An 18,496-nucleotide genomic window follows, 5' to 3' on the forward strand; every position below is an offset into this window, starting at 1 on the left:
GCGGGGCGGAGCCCGGCAGCGGAGGTTCGGTCCGTCAGCGCAGCCGGACGCGATCGCCGCCGGCACCGGGAGCACCGGGAGCACCGGGAGCACCGGGAGCACCGGGAGCACCGGGAGCACCGGGAGCCGCCGCCCCGCCCGCCCGCCGGGACCGCCGGTGAGCGCGGGGGGCGAGCGGGCAGACGCTGCTCGGTCTCGGGAGCCGGTGTCCCCGGAGCCGGCTGGGGGACGGGGCCGCCCCGCGCGGGGGGGGCGGGCCGGGGCGCAGCGGAGCGGGGCGGGGGCGGGGCGGGCACCGCAGGGTAACGAGGGGGGGCCCATCCCGGCTGCCCAGTCGCCGGAAGCCCGAGCCCTGGTGCGGAGCCGGATGGTCCCTGTGGCTCCTCGGAGAGAGAAAAGCGGCGGGGCCGGAGAAGCTGCCGCCCACCCGGGTCCGCTGCAGCCGGGCGGGGCTGACGCGGCCCCGGGGCTTCGGGGTTGCGCTGCGGGACGGTCCCGTGTGCGGCGGGAGCAGCAGGGGGTCCCAGCGGTGAGGGTGAGCTGCCCTGGGCCTGCTCCAGAGCCCTCCCTTTGCACCTGCAGGGGCTGGGAATGGCCCTGGCCCTGCCTGTGCGTGACTCCTTTTCCAGCCTGAAAGTGATCTCTGTCATCGTCGCTCCCCAGTGGAGCCTCTTCTGCTGTTTCCTGTGGATCTGTTGGAGCTGCTGGAGCGGTGGTGGCAGAGGACAGGAGGGGTGTGGGCTGGGTGTCCCGTGCCCCGGGGCGGATGGTGACAGCGTCACTCACAGCTCCTGCAGTGGGAGTTCCACTGTGATGGGGACAGCCGTGTGGGATGGTCGGAGAACTCGGCACCGTGGCTGTGAGGTCTCCCAGAGCCGTCTCCTTCCCTGTGTCACAAATCTCTTCATCACTGTGTTCCACCTCTAAGACTGGCTTTGAAATCGCTCCAGAGGAGTAGAGCCAAGTTCTCACAGCCTTTCCAAACTGGCTCTTGTGCTGCGGGAGCAATTGGCTGCTGTGTCGAACAGTTTTCCATCAGGCTGTTGATTGTGTGGAAGCAGGGGCAGCGAGGGGCTCTGAAGTGTTATTGATGGCATCCGTTGTGCCCCTGTGATGCTCCTGCTGTTGATGATGTGACCTTTGCAACACTGTCAGTGACTGAGCTTCATCCTGTTTGTGTCCCTGCAGGGGACACAGAGTCCATGGTCCTTCCAAGGCCTCTCCAGTGACTCCCCTGTATGCATTGCCCCAGGGGTCATTCCTTGTTGTGGGGGCACAGGTGAAGGGCGTTCCCAGGTGTGTCCCAGAAATAAGAAAGCAGACGGAATGGGCAGTGGCAGCGTTGCTTCCAGGGCAGCCCTGTTGTGAGTGAAGCCGTCGGAACATGCAGAGCTGTCCCAGGCTGCTGGTGGCACCGCAGAGCTCTTGTGCTCTGCCCTTGCAGTGAGATAAAGAAAGGTGAACTTTAGCTCTTGAGCTACTTTTAGCAGCTCCACTCTGAGCTCTGGATAGCGTGTTTACCCCTGGGCTTGCATCATGCCATGCTTGGCCCTGGCCGTGTCGGCTGCTCCCTGGCTCTGTTCCAAAGGTGGAGGAGAGGCAAACCGCAGGGATGGGCAAGCCCAGTGGAATCGGAAAGGTTCAACCCTCAGATCTTTACCCCAGGCAAGGGAGGCTTCCCGGCGGTGAGGCCGGCCAGGGAGAGGCTCCTGTGTGGGCCCAAGGGCTGACAGGGTCAGAGCTTCCCTGACACTGGTGACTGCTGCAGTGAGGAGCATCGCAGGGACCCCTTCCCTCCAGGAATGTCGGTCCTGCCTTCTGTGGATGCTGGAAGGAAGTGGAGCTTGGTGCTGTGAGCTGGCTCGTCCTGCAGCTGTTTGTGGCAGTGGGAAGTGTCTGGTTTCTGTCCAAGTGCCGCTGCCACATGGCAGCCTGGGAGCTTTGCTCTTGACCCCTTGGTGCTCTGCAGATTGTGGCTCCAGCACTGCCTTGAAATACCGGGATTGTGGCTTTCTTGTGGAACATCTGCTTGGATTAAGGGTCCGGATGTGGCATCTGGTTTGGTTGCTGCAACCTGACAGGGGAAAGTCTGTCTGCAAACTGTTTGGCACCAGGCATGGCAGGGGCCGCCCGGGTGGCTGCCTCCTGTGCCGTGGTGCTGCGGCACCATCCTCGGCTCAGGGCTGGCAGGAGCTGGGCTGGGGCAGCAGCTGCTGCCATTTCCGGAGGGGCTGGTGCAGCCCCCCCTGCGTGGGGGTGCCGGCGTGTGGTGCAATAGGAAATGAGGCAGCTGAGCTCCCCGGACAGGCAGGGCACTCCCCGCGGGGATGGTGGGTTTTCACTCTTGCCTGGCCTGTGCATTTGTTGGGTTTTCCCCTCAACAGCAGCTCCATTACAGGAGTGGCCTCTGGGACTGAGTGAAAGGGCTGGAGCCTCGGAGCTGCCAGGGTGGAGGGAGCACTCCCCGAGCTACAGCAGCTGAGAACCAACCCCAGAGAGCTGAACCCTCTGCAGAATGGGGGCTCTGCTGTGCTGCCCCACACACAGCCTGGCCTGTGGCTCACAGCCTGGATGGTCCCAAAAGCTGCATCACTGAAGGAGCATTTGTTGTTTGCTGAATCTTGCATGGCTGGTGTCTCTCATCCTGTTCACTCATTGCTCCATTGAAAACAAGTTTGACTCACGTGGACTTCCCTGAGGATTGCACCAGAGGGTTGTGGTTCAAGGTTAATGTCCAGTGGAGGCTGCTCCTGCCTTTGAGGCCGTTCAGTGCTATGAAGTTCTAAAAACCTCTTTAACTCGATGTCAGGTGCCAGTGTCTGTCCCCTCCCTGTGCCTCAGCCTACAGAGGATGTTCCCCCTTTCTCTCCTCACACCCAGACAAATGGGGAAAGAGTCCCTGTAGCAAACCACAGGAGAGCAGGGCACGCTGCAATGCTGCGTCACTTGCTGCAGTGACTCTGCCTTCACTTCCCGGGCACAGCTGGAGTCCCCTCGTTAGTGTTGATTTTTATTGATACGAGTCATGAACTCGAAAATTGCTCCTTCCTTGTTTCTGTAGTTTCCTGGCAGTCTCCGCCTTCCGCACTTACTGTAAGCTCCACAGCTGTTTCCCTGCCTCCTGGCAGGGCTGGCCAGGAGTGCCTGCGAGACCAGATTACAGCTTCATTCCTACCTGTTGCCAGTGACCTACCTGCCTGCACCAGCCCTCCTGGAGCCCTGTGCCCCAGACTCGTGCCCTGCCTGTCTCTGGTTCTGGCCCACTCAGTCCTCCCCAGAGGGATCACAGCTGGGTCCTGGCAGGAGGGAGCCGGGAGCCAGCTCTGAGCCACGTGTGTGCCCATCCCAGCAGGTCTCCAGAGCTGGCCAGGATGGCGCAGTGGAACCAGCTACAGCAGCTCGACACGCGGTACCTGGAGCAGCTCCACCAGCTCTACAGCGACAGCTTCCCCATGGAGCTCCGGCAGTTCCTGGCCCCGTGGATTGAGAGCCAGGACTGGTAAGGCCTTGTGAAACGCCAGTGAGGGGATGTTTCTTGGGACACCTGCCTGCAGTGGCAGCAGGGGCCTGGGCAGGCTGGAAGAGTTCTGCCACTTTCCCTGGGCACCTGATGTGGCAGGACTGGCCTCCCTCCCTGTGACGCCAAGAGGAGTGGGACTGTGCATGGAGTGGGACTCTGCATCATGTCAGACCCTGGACCAGAAACAATGGATGTGGCACTGAGTGCTCTGGTCTAGTTGACAAGGTGGTGATTGGTCAAAGGTTGGACTCAATGATCCTCGAGGAGTTTTATGACCTAAATGATTCTGTGGTTCTGTAAACTGCACAGGGGACGGCAGGCGTGACCAGAGCCCCCCTGCCCTCTGCTGGGCACCCAGGGCTCTCCCTCCCTCATGCAGGGCATATGCAGCCAGCAAGGAGTCGCACGCCACGCTGGTGTTCCATAACCTGCTGGGGGAGATCGACCAGCAGTACAGCCGCTTCCTGCAGGAGTCCAACGTCCTCTACCAGCACAACCTGCGCCGGATCAAGCAGTTCCTGCAGGTGAGGTGGGAAATGCCAGTTGGGCAGCGGAAGGTGCAGGGTGGAGCTGGTGGGAGTCCAGTGATTTCCTTGGCACGGCTCACCACCCGCAGCCCTAAAGGTTGTGGAGATCCCAGGGGTTGCCTCATGCCTGCTAACCGTGAGGGTTTGAACCTTTACAGAGCAGGTACTTGGAGAAGCCAATGGAAATCGCTCGCATCGTGGCTCGCTGCCTGTGGGAAGAGTCCCGACTCCTCCAGACTGCTGCCACTGCAGCCCAGGTCAGTGGCCAGGTATCCCAGGGCTGCCACCCAGATTCCCGACAGCCAGGATGCAGCCTGGGTACTCTGGGTGGGTGCTGTGAGTTGGATGCCCCCATCTCTCCTCTCACCCTCGCGTGAGGAGTGCCCTGACCCCTGTGTCACCGCAGAGCTGACACTGAAGTGAGCAGCCAGCTGCCCTGGCACATGTTAGGGATGGGGTGAAGACCCTGCAGAACCTCCTGAGGGTGGGAGGGAGCATCCCCGTGTCACAGCCCTGTCCTAATGCCCTCTTTGTCCCCTCTGCAGCAAGGGGGACAGGCAACACATCCAACAGCAGCTGTGGTGACAGAGAAGCAGCAGATGCTGGAGCAACACCTGCAGGATGTCAGGAAGAGGGTGCAGGTACATGTCTGCCTGGACACCTTCTGCTTTCTCCACCATGGTGCTTTAGTGCACTGAATGAATCCACATCTTTTGCCTTGCAGGATCTGGAGCAGAAGATGAAAGTGGTGGAGAATCTCCAGGATGACTTTGATTTTAACTACAAGACTTTGAAAAGCCAAGGAGGTAATGGCAGCTCATTAGCATCTGCAAACCACAGTGTGTTCCTGCAAGGAAACTTGCTGGAGGGTGTGTTCCAGCCTCAGCTCTCAGCAGGAAGGTGCTCGGGCTCAGGGCATTTGCATGGCAATTGCAGAAACCTGGTTTTTTGTTTCTGCCACTCATGCTCCCCCTGGGAGAGCTGAACCAGAGTTCTGCTGTGAGCACAGCAGTGGCATGGGGAGGAAATGGTCCCTGTGGGTGTGGGAGAGCCACCGAGGTGCTTGGAGGCTGTGTCAGATTCCTCCTTGACTGTCGGGGGGCTTTCAGGGTGCCTGCACTTTGCCGTGGGAGTGTTGTGTCACTTGGGAGGGCGGGAAGAGTCCGTGTGTGTGTGTGTGTCTGAAGCTTCTCACCTCTGCACAGACATGCAGGACCTGAACGGGAACAACCAGTCGGTGACCCGTCAGAAGATGCAGCAGCTGGAGCAGATGCTGACGGCACTGGACCAGATGCGCAGGGTACGTGGGGCATCCAGCCCTCCAGATCTCCTCAGGTGCAGATCCTCCTCCTTCAGGGTTGGAGTTTGGTGTTCCTGCATGGCCAGAACCAGAGCAGTGCTGGAAACACAGCCCTGGGCGACTTCTTCCTTGTCTGTGAATGTGAAACTGGCAGTCACAGGGTGCCGAAGGTTCTGCTTTCTCTCTTGGCAGGGCATAGTGAGCGAGCTGGCCGGGCTGCTGTCGGCCATGGAGTACGTGCAGAAGATGCTGGCGGATGAGGAACTGGCAGACTGGAAGAGGCGGCAGCAGATTGCCTGCATTGGTGGCCCACCCAATATCTGCCTGGACCGCCTCGAGAACTGGTGAGAGCTGGCTGGGGCTGTGTCTGCCTCAGAGCAGTGGCACTCACACACCTGCCATGGAAACAAGCTCTTTGCCTCTGGAAATATCCTTGTAAAATGGCTTCCAGTGCCTGCACATGTCAGTGTAACCCACTGGTCAGACTGAGCCTTGATCGTGGGCACCGGTGCTGGAATGGTGCCCTGGTGTCTCCAGCCACAGGCCTGGGGGATTCTGAAGCTGCTGAAAAGCTTCTGACCCTGGTGTCTCTGCAGAACTTGGGCACGTGCAGGTTTTGTTTGTGTGGCCTAGAAAAACACACTGGGCTAGGAGCCACAGACACTCTCACTTCTCAGCTGGTTTGGTCTCTGGCACGGAGAGCATCCCCTTGCTTGGGAAGAAAAGGGCTCTGCGGGCTGGGACTGTGCAGGCTTGGCAGCCAGAGTGAGCCTAGGTTCTCTCTTCTCCCCTAGGATAACCTCTCTTGCTGAATCGCAGCTACAGACCCGGCAGCAGATCAAGAAGTTGGAAGAACTCCAGCAGAAAGTATCCTACAAGGGTGACCCGATTGTCCAGCACAGGCCCATGCTGGAGGAACGGATTGTGGAGCTGTTCAGGAACCTGATGAAAAGGTGCCAAGGGCGGGCGGGGGCCATGGGCAGTCCCAGTCACGGCTGTGGGTGGAGGGTGGGCAGTGAGTGAGGTCTGACTGCTGTCCCTGTGCTGTTCCCCCAGCGCTTTCGTCGTGGAGAGGCAGCCCTGCATGCCCATGCACCCCGACCGGCCCCTCGTCATCAAGACGGGTGTGCAGTTCACCACCAAAGTCAGGTGGGTCACTGCCCCTGCAGGTGAGGGAGGGGAGCTGTGCAGGGAGGGTGGAGCAGGATCACTGTCTGAAGGAGATGCTGGTGCAGGTGCAGCCCCCAGCTTACCTGGGGAGCGCAGGTACTGGGAGGGGACGGATCGCAGAGGGATGGATCCCAGCAGGCTGGAGTGCTGCCCATGCGACTCAGTGTAGGGCTGGCTGGGGCTCTACCGTGTTCCTGGAGCCAGCTGGGTTCTGGTAAATCCCGCTGGGGAGGTGGGCGGTGGAAATGTCAGTGCATCCCTGGCCAGCTGCTGCTTAGGTGGGCTGTGTTCCCTTCCAGCCTTCATGGAGAGAGGCTGTTCTGACACTGGGCTGTGCTTAGAGCTTCCTCACCCTCTCCCAGCTGTGCCCCCGTCGCCCCCTTGGCATATGGCAGCCCCTGGTGCAGAACAGTGTGGAAGGTGTTTGTTCAGAGCCTGGTGTAGGCAGTCAGCAGCCCAAAGATCCTCAGGGTGTTCAGTGGAGTATCAGCACCTCCCCTTTTCTGGGGACAGGTCTCAGGGCTGATGGGCCCAGGGACACTGGAAGAACTGGTCCATGCTGCTGGCTGCCAGCTATGCCTGGTGCACAGGGGGTGTTTGCATGAACAGGATGTTCACACTCCCTGTCTGCTGACTCTTGCAGGTTGTTGGTCAAGTTTCCAGAGCTGAACTATCAGCTGAAAATCAAAGTCTGCATTGACAAGTGAGTCCTGTGCTCCCCTTCCAATGGCACTGGGTGGAATTACTGGGGTGGGACTTGTTTCTGCTGCTCTTGGGTCGGGCTCCATCTCCACACCAAGGGCCAGTGTGACCCCCAGTCAAAGGGGAGGGTGCAGAGTGGCAGTGGGTCCTGGGGGTTTGTCCCCGTGTTGGGGGACAGCCTGGGGGGCTCGTGGGACTGATGCTGGGATGCAGCCAGTGCTGCACACCGGCTTGTCTGCTTGGAGTGGGAAGGCCACAGCCGTGACCTGGTGTGTCTCTCCCCTTTCCTAGGGACTCCGGGGATGTTGCAGCACTTCGGGGGTAAGTGCAATGTTTGTTTTGGTCATTTTTTCTCATTTCTGCTCTTATTCTGCTCTGGCAAACATCCTACTGCACATTCACTCTGAGAGGGCCCTGTCAGCTGCAGCCTGTCTTTCCTCTTCCCAGGTCCCGGAAGTTTAACATCCTGGGGACCAACACCAAAGTCATGAACATGGAGGAGTCGAACAACGGCAGCCTCTCTGCAGAGTTCAAGCACCTGGTGGGTACTGTGGGCTCCCGGGCTGCCCCTGTTGGGCCGTGTGCTGTCGGTGCAGCTGCAGCCTGTGCCTCTCTCCACAGACCCTGCGGGAGCAGCGCTGCGGGAACGGAGGCAGAGCCAACTGCGACGTGAGTGTGGGGGGCCTCTGATAGGGGTAGCTGAGCCCTGCCCTGAGGTTGGGGGTCTGCAGGCACCAACTGGCACGTTGGCAGCTGCCAGGCCAGCCCCAAGCAGCAGTGCTGGGCCTGTTGGCCATGCATCAGGCCAGGGGTGGGTGTCTCCTGGGTGCTCCATGGTGTCTCCTTCTGCCCCAGGCCTCACTGATAGTCACTGAGGAGCTGCACCTCATCACCTTTGAGACAGAGGTGTATCACCAGGGGTTGAAGATCGACCTGGAGGTGAGACATGGATCACTGCCTGTTGCTGCTGTGGGCCTGGGTGCAGAAGAGCTCTGGGACATGTCCCAGCCTGTGCTCACATCCTCTCTTTGCAGACCCACTCGCTGCCTGTGGTGGTGATCTCCAACATTTGCCAGATGCCCAATGCCTGGGCGTCTATCCTGTGGTACAACATGCTGACCAACAACCCCAAGGTAGGGCTGGTGTGGGGAGGCAGCAGGCAGGTGTTGGCATGGGTGTGTCCGGGGGGCAGAGGGAAGCTGTGAGTGGGGAACGGGGCTGGGGCAGGACTCGGCCCTGCTTCTGTCTCGTGTCCCACTTAGGGCCATGTGTTCCCTGGTGCAGAATGTGAACTTCTTCACCAAGCCGCCCATTGGGACCTGGGACCAGGTGGCAGAGGTGCTGAGCTGGCAGTTCTCCTCCACCACAAAGCGTGGCCTTAGCATTGAGCAGCTGACCACGCTGGCAGAAAAACTGCTGGGTAAGTGCTGGGTGACTTGGCTTGGTGTCCTGCCCGTCCCTGCTGTCCCTTGGGGTGAGTCCCCACCTGTACATGCCATCCAGGAGCGAGGTCCCATGTTTAGCAGAGAAGCTGTAATTTTCAGTTGCTTGGTTTTCCCCCAAACAACACAAACCTCAAGCTGCTCCCTGGAAAGGGTGTCTTTGGAAGAACAGTTCTATTTAAATGTTCATGTTCCTGTTCTCTGCCAGGACCAGGTGTGAATTACTCTGGCTGTCAGATCACCTGGGCCAAGTTCTGCAAGGTAGAACTCCCTCTGTTCCCTGAGCACCTTCCCTTGGCTGTTCCCTTCCTCTGAGCTGTGCTCACAGCCTCTCTGTCTTTTCCTCAGGAGAACATGGCTGGTAAAGGCTTCTCTTTCTGGGTCTGGCTGGATAACATCATTGACTTGGTGAAGAAGTACATCCTGGCACTGTGGAACGAAGGGTGAGTGCCAGCCCAGAGTCCTTGGCTGGGCTGGGTGTTGGGAGGGTCCCACAGGTCCCATTCTGATGGTGTGGGGTGCCTTGTCCAAGTGCAGGTGGGCTCTCTTGGGGTGCTTTTTGCTTGTTCAGAGTGAAACCCCACTAGGAATCCTTAAAATGCCAATAGCCAGGCTGGGTCCTGCTGCTGAGCAGAGCTGGCAGGGCTCACATCCTGGAGGAGCTGCGCCTGTGCCCTGACACACCTTCGCTCTTCTCGCTTCCTGCTGCCCAGGTACATCATGGGGTTCATCAGCAAGGAGCGGGAGCGAGCCATCCTGAGCACCAAGCCCCCGGGGACCTTCCTGCTGCGCTTCAGCGAGAGCAGCAAGGAAGGTGGCATCACCTTCACGTGGGTGGAGAAGGACATCAGCGGTATGAGCTCTCCCCTCGGTGCTCTGGGTACCTGGCTGAGCATTCCAGGCTCTAAAGGAGGCTTGGGACCCCGTGATAAGACACTTGTCCTTTGTTCTTATTGCAACAAGCTCTCTGCCTGGGTTAACCCAGGCAGCCCTTTCCTGGTCTCTGCCTCTTGGGTGTCCCTGCCCACGTGCTGCCACTGGGTACGGTTGTCTGTGGCACTGAACCCAGCTGGCAGGCCCCAGTCCCCCACCCAGTCCGGGGTGCCTGGTAAGGCTGATCACAGCCTCAGGCCCATTTTGTCCTTACTGCTCTGGGGGTGTCTGAGGGAGGCTCTGCCTTTGCCCTCTGCCAAAATTCTCCTTCCGTGCGCAGGGAAGACACAGATCCAGTCGGTAGAACCTTACACCAAGCAGCAGCTCAACAACATGTCGTTTGCGGAGATCATCATGGGCTACAAAATCATGGATGCCACCAACATCCTGGTGTCCCCGCTGGTGTACCTGTACCCAGACATCCCCAAGGAGGAGGCGTTTGGGAAGTACTGCCGCTCTGAGAGCCAGGAGCACTCGGAAGCGACGGACTCAGGTAGTCGTTGACTTTCCGTGGCTCCTGTGTCACAGGGACAGCACTGTGGAAGGGCTGTCACCAGCCAGGACCCTGTGCCATCCCTGGAGGGCACAGCCACAGTGTGGAACCAGCTGTGGGGTCCCATGGAGTGGGGGCAGAGGGTGGGCAGTGCCTGTGCTCCAGGAGGAGGAGAGTGGGGTTCATCCTTAAGTGGCTGCTGACGAGGCTGCTCCCTCCTTGCAGGCGCTGCTCCGTATCTGAAGACCAAATTCATCTGTGTCACCCCGTGAGTGTTCCTGTGGGGTCTGTCAGTGCTTCGGGGGTGTTTGTGTGCTCAGTCTCCCTTGAGGAGGGGTTGCCTTCCTTTCCTCCTCTGCCTGGGCTTTGCCCATGTGCTGTGGGCCTCCCAGCCTGGGGTGATGGCAGGGACTGAGCCAGGCTCCGGCTGCTGCCCAAACCACAGCCTGGTTCTTCCCCTCTGGGGCCCCTTTCCTCTGGAGAGCTCTTTCCTCTGGAGGCCTCTGGCATGGCCCAGCGGCCCCTCAGTGGGGAGAGGGGGTGTCGGCGAGCTCTGGCCAGGCCCTGACTCTGGAGGTTTCTGTGCTTTTCCTCCCTTCGACAGCACCTCCTTCAGCAACACCATCGACCTGCCCATGTCCCCGCGCACCCTGGACTCACTCATGCAGTTCGGCAACAGCAGCGAGGGCGCGGAGGGCAACTCGGGAGGGCAGTTTGGTGAGTCTGGGGGGGCTGCAGGGGGGCCTGGCTGTGGCCACGCGCGGGCCCCGTAACCCCAGCTGTGTCTGCCCGCAGAGTCGCTGACCTTCGACATGGAGCTGACCCCAGAGTGTGCGTCCTCGCCCATGTGAGGGGCTGTGCTGGCGCGCGGGGCCTCCCCGGGCTCGGCCTTCCCACCTCCAGAGAGGTCTCCTGGATTTGTCCCACTCGGCCATGGCTGCTCTGAGCCTGTCCTTGAGAGCAGCTGGGGGCCGGGTCTGTGCCCCCAGTTCCTTGCCTGCCCCAACGGAGCAGCCCCTCTTTGGGGTGGTGCCAGTTGTCTCTGGGGCAGGGGGATGAACCTTTTTCTATTTCCTTCCATAACAGTTTTTTATTATTTTTGCTCATTCAAGTGCCTATTTCCCTCCAGTTGCAGCTGCAGTTCCTACAAATGCTTCCGCAGCCCAGGGCTGGAAGCTGCCACCCTGACTGCCAGAACCCCAAACCCTCAAGACTTTGTGAGCCCGGATTTGCAGAGGGGATCAGCTGTGCAGTGGGGCCTGCCCTCCTGCTGCCCAGCACCTCCCAGAGCTTGCAGGGTGGTCTCCCCTGTGCCTCCCCCTGCCCTGGTTTTGGCCAGCAGGACCAGCACAGGGCTCAGAGCTGAAGGTGGATGTACCTGGGCACTCCTGCCCTGCTAGGACACTGCTCCTGCTGGACTCAGCCTGGGCTTTGCTGGGAGCAGGGAGGTTCAGGAGCTGCTTGTGCTTGTCACCAAATTTCTGCTGTGGGCACAGGGCACTGGCCAGCGCCAGCAGCCCTGAGCTCCTGCTGGAATGACTGGTGTCCCTGTGGGGCAGAGGCTGCCTGGAGCCATGGTAGTGCTGCCTCCCAGCAGTGGTGCCTGCATGTGAGCAGCGTTTGCATCTGGGGCCTGTTTTGGGACCTGAGTGTAACCACAGAGGCTGCCCTGGCCATGGTTGCCCTTTGGCCAGGTTGGGGCTGGGAGTGTGGCCACACTGCCCGTACTGTGAGTTAGACGTGTTGGACTCTGGGGAACTGCTGGAGCCAGGGTGGTCAGCAGTGGGGTACCTGGCTTGTCCCTTTCCCTCTGGCTTGTGAGGGGCCAGGCATGGGATCTGCAGCTTCTTGGGGGCTTCATGTGGCATTTCTGTTTGGAGTTTGGCCCTCACATAAGGTGGCAGGGGGCAAGAGTTGAAGGGAGCAGATGGATGTGGGGAGAGGAACTTGCCACAGGGCAGCGCATAATGGAGATGTGGATGTTATGAAAAGCAGGTGTCCTGGGTTTTGAGAGGTCAGTGCTTGTGGTTCTGCACTTACCACAATGAGGGGAGCCCTCCTGCCCTTTCCATGCAGTGGGTACACGGACATGGATGAGCAGTGGAGGGGAAGGGGAGGCAGTGGGAGAGCTGCCTCCCCCAATTGCATTGCAGCCAGCAGACAGGAAGCCAGAGGGGAGAACTCCTGGGGCTGTGAGGTCCAGGCCAGCTCCCCCAAACTGTATAGGAGCAGGATGGAGGGTCCATGGCTGACCCTAGGCATGCTCAGAGGGCAGGAGGGCCCTTTGCCCCTGTGCTCACCGTAGCTGCCTCCAGCTGCAGTCCTTGGAGCCCAGGGCAGCATCTGATACTGTAAAAAAATTTTTATTTTTTTGTATATTTTATTGCTGTATCTACAGGCTTTAACTTTCCCCGAAATAAAGGCCCTGAAGCGACGTGCTCTGGGGTGTGAGCTCAGCTCTGCCTGCAGCACCCACCTGACCCCGCTCCGGGAACTGGAGCCTCAGTCAGCGAAACGCGCGGGGCTGGTGCCGCAGCTGCGGTTTGCCCCCGGCGTGAACCAGCTGCAGTGCTGCCAGCACCTGCCTGGCACGCGTGGGCAGCTGCCCCTCATCGGGGCCCACGGGGGGCTATGGCCACGCCTCAGCCCCTGTGGCTGCTTTCTCTGCCCCAGAGCTGTGCCCGGGTCTCCTCCGCTTGCGCAGAGGAAACGCCGGTGCCAGCGTGCCAGCGTGGGAGGACGGGCTGCGCTGGGGCCTCTCTGGCTGCTCCCAGCCCAGACTGCCTGGGGCTGTAGTGGGACCTCTGCCAGTGCCTCTGCCTGGTGGGCTCTGGGTGGAAGTGCCTGGGCTGGAGTTGGGGACAGCAGATCTCAGGCTCTGCAGGGTGGGTGGGTGGGTGTGCGGGGCTGGGAGCGGGGGCGGTGCCACTGCCACGTTACTCACAGAGCACCAACATCTCCACCGCTGTGGATCCCACCATAGCACTTGCACCTGTGGCCCTCCGCAACACAACAGAGCACAGGATGGTTCCAGGGTTTGTGTTCTGGTGAGGCCAAGAGGGAGAGATTATTGCTCTGTAAGAGCAGGATTAGGGGGATTGTTTCACATGCGGGTCATGTGGAACTGGCTGTGCTGGGTTGTTCCGGGTGCTGGAGGTGCCCTGGAGCCTCCTCTGCCTTCCATGTACCCTGGAGCATCCTGCTTGGGTCTGAGTTGAGCACTGAGGCCATCACGTGTCCTTGCTCCAGGAACCAGCCCCTTCAAGACCATTCATTTCACTGTCAAACCAAACCAGAGCTCTGCACAAACCCCACAAACCTGTTCCTGCTCCCAAGGCAGCTGCATGGCATCTTTGCCTGCTCCAAGTGGCACAGCCTAGGGTGTGTGTGTGGGGGGGGGGCAATTCACAGAGGAACAAGGCCCAGCCCATCCTCAGGGCCCCCATTCTCCTGCTCTAGCAGGTCCCAGCTCCCCTCTGCCAGCTGCGGGATGTGTTTGAAGACCCAGGAGTGAAGAATTTTCTTACCCGTCTGTAAACCCTGGGGTTGCCATAACCATTTGGTGTCAGGAACATGGTGTTCCATCCCACACTCCTGCAGATCAGGGATTTCTTATCTCCCTGTGCCCACTGCATCCCTCTTGGAACCTGCCCTGCTCAGCTGGGGCCAGCCCTGAGTATCAGGATTAATGGGCTGCTGCTCCCATCTCGCGGTTCCTTCTGTCAATGCTCTGGTTGGCAGCAGGCTGGGAACTGCTGGAGCCTGATGTGCAGCAGGAGAAAGTGCCCAGGGAAGGTCTCTGTGCTGGGCTGGCGAGACCCCTGCAACATCTGGGGCAAGGGGACATTTGCCAACACCCTCTCCCCCTCCTGCTGCTCCAGCCACCCCTGGGGGGCTGCAGCCCCCACTTTCTGCCTGTGCCGGGGTTGTTTGTGGCTCTGAAAGGAGGTCACGGGGTGGCTTTGCTCCTTGCCCAGGGCTGCAGCACAGCAGGGAGGAGCAGGAATGGTGTCGGAGCCAAACATGCAAACGGATTAGGGGTTTCCGTATGCAGATAATCGGCTTGGGACGCGGACACTTGCGTGACGGGCACGGGGCAGCCCCATGGGGATGGGTGGCCACCTGGGAGGGCAGCCTTATGCCATGGGCAGTCTGGACTGGGCCCCAGGGGGGAGGCCCACATGCCCCTGGGGTCCTGGTGGCCCCCAGGCCTGTCCAGGTTGTGGAATATTGGCAGTTCCTTGGGAGTAAACCAGCAGACAGGCATTAGGGAGGCCACGGCTCAGCTGTGGCTCCAGTTCCAGCCCTGTTCCTGGGCCAAGCAACTGAACAAGCAGTGCTTGCAGCATGGGGGTGGGAGGCAAAGACCCCCAGGACCTGCTGGGGACCTGACTGAGGGTCTCCTCTGCCCTCCCAGGTGCTGGGCAGGGTCTTTCCATGGGGACATGTGCTGAGCTGCGGAGCACATGCCACCACTTCCCGAGCCAAGAGTCATCCCAGTCCCTGCTTCCAGCGCTCGTAACACAACAGTCAAACATTGCATCACGCTCAGACTTTAATATGCAGCAGAGCAGAGCCAAGCAGTGGCAGTTCCCGCTGCCAGGTGTGGCAGAGGTTGAACTCAGAGCTCCAGCACAGCGTGGTTCCCCAAAGTGGACCACCTGTGAGCCCCACTGGTGGCCATGCTGGAGGGACACAACCTGCCTGTTTCCCTACAGGCATCCCATCCTGGCTCAGAGTGCAGCATTGGGCTGTGGCAGCACCAGTGCTGAGGGCTCAGCTCACCCCAGTGTGCAGTGAAGGGCCCTGGCCCTGGTGCAGCCACTGGACTGGGCTGACCCGTGGCAGCATGTTTATGGCAAGAGCAGCTAGGACAGAGTGGTTACTGTGGCAACCTGAGCTCTGCAAGGGAGAGGAGGGAAGCAGGGGGAGTGCAAGGATGCACAGGGGTTGCATGGGGATGTGGGGATGCATCACTGCAGGGTGGCAGGGCCAAGTCCTGCCCCAGTGTCCACGCTCTGGATGCCCCCAGCCAGGCCTGGCACTGGGGGTGGCATGAGACGCTTGTATCCTCAGTCTCAGCTGGGCTGTGGGTGCTGCTGGGTCCCCTGTGCCCCCCCTGGGTGCAGCGGGACTGATGTGAGGTTCTGGTGCCCACCCCAGACCCAGCTGGGCTGTCGCTGCCCCAGGTGTTCCAGTAGCAGAAACTGGATGTTTTTTTCCAAACTGGAGGAACTATGGAGGGAACAAAGAGCCTTTGCCCAGGCAATAGCGTTGCTTGGCTGCCAAGGCCGAGCTTTTGCTGGGTTGTTCCCAGCTGTATCTGAGTGGCTGGAAGCAGAAGGTTTCCTGTGGAAATTCCTCCTCGCATAAAATGCCATTTACCAGGTCTTTGCTGGAGCAGATCCTCCCCTCCTGCTGGCATGAGGCACCATGGGGCTGAGCCTGTGCCAGTGACAAGCTTCCTGGGTGCCCGTGGGCTGGCTGAGCCCTGGCAGGGTCTGTGCTGCTGCCCTGTCCCTTCAGCCGCTGACCCCGCTCTCCACAAGCTGCCCCTCTCACCAGCACCAGGGTTGGAACCCCATGGGGCCCATCTGGGCTGGTTCTCCAGTGGGACCTTTGTGGGAAAGCACAAAGCTCTGACTAATTTTGGGATTCATCTGTTTTGCATTAGCTGGGCTGGATTATCACAAAAGGGTTTTGTGGCCTCACCACAAACCTGGGAGTGTGGGGGACCCAAAGCAAGGACAGGGTGGGGCTGGGGTCCTCCATATGAACTCCTGCTTCCCAATAAACTCGAGGGGATGGAGCTGAGGCTGTGTCCTGCCTGCAGGTGACTGTGGTTGGGTGCCTGTGCCTTGTCTGAGCACTGAGCACTGCGCCCTGCACGTCCCAGGAGCAGCAGGGAGGGTTGTGGAAGAGCCTTGCATACCGGATGTGCCAGGAGGGCTTTGGGGCAGCAGCCAGAAGCCTCGGGACCTCTCCAGAGCTGCCTAAATAAATGCTTCCACTCCTGAGAAATAATTAAGACCCTCGAAATGCCACTTAGAGAGGAAGGCTACTCTTCCTGCACTCCTTTCGCTCCTGCTCCAAACACAGGGGCAATTTTCTAGGAAATCACTTACGCAGCCCCAGGATCCCTCTGTCCTTGGAATGCACAGCGTCACTCAGCATCCTGCTGAGCTCATGTGAGGTGATCATGCGTCCGGCCACAGCTCAGCCTGGACACTGCTCACCTTCCCAGAGACTTTTTGAGACTTTCTGAGGACCAAAGAGAGCTGAGGCAGAGCTGGGGCTAAGTTGGGGCAGTGCTGGGGCAGAGCCAGGGACAGCCTCTCCATTGGACTGCTGTAGTTGTTGTTCCCCTGTTCTCTTCCTCCAGAAAGAAAGAATTTCTCTTGGGTAACATCCCCACCAGCCAGCTCAGACTTTTCCTTGGGACCTGTTTGAAACAAAACTGTGATTTGATTGTATTGGATTTTATTGGATTCCATTTGCTCTCTCAGCATGGAGCCCTCTCCACTTTCTCTCCCATCACTGATTTCTTTCTCCTTTTTTTCCCCCTTCCTACCAAAAAGGGGAGGGAGAAGGGAGGGAAAGGAGAGGGAACGGAGGGTGTTTTGTGTACATCTTCCAGCTCTCCCAAGCACATGTGGCTGTGTGGGTCTCTGGCACAGGGAGTGCCGCGTCCCAGACCCTCTGGATTTCCCTGGATCTGTGGTGCCCAGATGGAGCCCCAGCAGCCACAGACATTGTGTGTGACCTTGATTCTCTGGCCTGAGCAGCCGGTGCCCGGCTGACTGTGCCGATGGGTTATGTGGGCCAGGGATTGTGAAAGCTGTGTCTGCGTGATGCAAGTCACTGGACTGAGAATGTCCCAGCCGAGCAGGGCGGGCAGGGACCAGGGCCCTGCACTACACTCCCCATTCCTTTTGCTTTGTCTCAGTGGATACAGACAAAGGGAGCGTGGGAGCTGCTGGCCCCGTGCTGGGCACCCGTCCCTATCTCTCTGGGGTCCCAGCTCACCTACCTGAGAGGTCCAGAGCACCTCAGGAGCACTGGGAACTGCAGCCAGGGCTCTGCTGGCAGTGTCTCAGCAGCGATGGGTCAGACCCTGTGCATGAAACACTACAGAGAGGTGAGTGTAGGCAGCAAAACATTTGATGGGAGATAGGGACTGCTTGGGCTAGAGTCACCCGTCCCCCTGGGCTGTCCCGTTCACTGCAGCTGCTCTGGGCACAGAGCAAGGCTGGCGGGGAGGAGGTGAGTCAGAAAGCACCGGTTTGTGGCTGCCGTTTGTATGGAGCAGGTGCTGTGCTGGTGCCTGCCCATCCCACAGGTGTTTATCTCTTGGACAAGGCAGTGAGGAGCTGGAGCTGGAGGACTTTAGTACAAAAGCAATGGAGAGGTGGGAACTTGGGGCTGTGCTCTGACGCGGTGGCCAAGTGATTTGCAATTGCCAGTGCATCAACTGTCTGAGAGCAATTCTGTTCCAGTGCTGGCACAAGGAGAGATGAGCCCATCCCTCCCAGATTCCCAAGGCCAGAGCTGGGTGCTCACCACCCCAGGCAGGGTTACCTGTGCTTCTGCCAGCCCAGAATGGGACAAGGCCCTGTGCTGGCTGAATTTCCCTCCGGAGTTTTTTTCAGGCCACAGAAGATGAACTGGTAATGAAAGTGAAAGCCCGGGAGATCCCATGCGGTGGGTGCGAGCGCTGGGGCAGAACGAGCACACCCAGTATTGCTTCCTGCCGCCACCCCTGCCCATCACCACGCAGCAACTCCCTGCCCGGGGTGTCTGTCACCCGGGATGCCCCCGGGGTGCCAGTGCTGCCGGGAGGGGTCTGCTGTGGGTGGCACCTATGCAAGAGCCCCTCAGGATGGTTTTCTCATGGCCACTGCCACCTTTCTGTGTTTGGGCAACCCCAGAGGAGCCAGCAGCGCCTTGGGTCTCCTCAAAGCGTGCAGGGGATGTGGCAGCTCAGGAGAGGTGGATCCTGTCGCCTCAGGTGCCCGAGGCTGCGGCAGCGCTGGGGACCTTGGCTGTGCACATGGCCACGAGACATCAGCCCGAGTCTGTGGCAGGAGTGGACACCAGGCAGCCACGGTCGCTTCACACGGAAGGCCCAGTGTCAGCACGAGGCAGCCCCGCAGCCATGTCTGCGGCCACCGGTTTGATCACTCCTACTCCCAGCACCGAGGCCCGGTGCTGCTTTGGGCTTCCCTGGTACTTAGTGCTAAACTCCGGTGCTAGTTTGTGACTTGCCAGAGTCGGTGCTGAAGCCTGTAGCTGTTCTGGGCTCTGCCCGTGCCCGGTGCTGGTGCCCGGTGCTGCTGCTGTTACCCAGTGCCAGTGCCGTTACCCACTTCTGGCACCCTATGCCAAGACCCGGTGCTGGTGTCATTAACC

At 59.8% G+C, this 18,496-nt stretch overlaps 1 protein-coding gene across 3 annotated transcripts; it reads left to right on the forward strand.

The window, feature by feature from the left end:
* The first annotated feature begins 100 nt into the window (after window positions 1-100).
* On the forward strand, window positions 101-11,167 carry STAT3 (signal transducer and activator of transcription 3). Of its 3 annotated transcripts, none has more exons than XM_027747763.2 (24): window positions 101-157; window positions 3,350-3,499; window positions 3,900-4,044; window positions 4,206-4,304; window positions 4,593-4,688; window positions 4,772-4,853; window positions 5,253-5,347; window positions 5,540-5,691; window positions 6,142-6,300; window positions 6,404-6,496; window positions 7,161-7,220; window positions 7,511-7,540; window positions 7,667-7,760; window positions 7,841-7,888; window positions 8,075-8,158; window positions 8,254-8,352; window positions 8,504-8,639; window positions 8,870-8,922; window positions 9,010-9,104; window positions 9,375-9,514; window positions 9,875-10,090; window positions 10,313-10,355; window positions 10,692-10,804; window positions 10,883-11,167. In XM_027747763.2, the coding sequence occupies exons 2-24, from the start codon at window positions 3,372-3,374 to the stop codon at window positions 10,936-10,938; spliced, it is 2,316 nt and encodes a 771-aa protein (XP_027603564.1). In that variant the 5' UTR covers window positions 101-157; window positions 3,350-3,371; the 3' UTR covers window positions 10,939-11,167. The 3 variants fall into 3 exon arrangements, with proteins under 3 accessions (XP_027603564.1, XP_027603585.1, XP_027603574.1); XM_027747784.2 differs by having other exon boundaries at window positions 9,875-10,087; XM_027747773.2 differs by having other exon boundaries at window positions 108-157; window positions 3,353-3,499.
* Window positions 11,168-18,496: the final 7,329 nt, after the last annotated feature.

This window comes from Pipra filicauda, unplaced genomic scaffold, assembly GCF_003945595.2.
Source record: "Pipra filicauda isolate LSUMZ 115617 unplaced genomic scaffold, ASM394559v2 scaffold193_size2426894_pilon, whole genome shotgun sequence".
In the NCBI taxonomy this organism is placed as follows: Eukaryota; Metazoa; Chordata; class Aves; order Passeriformes; family Pipridae; genus Pipra; species Pipra filicauda.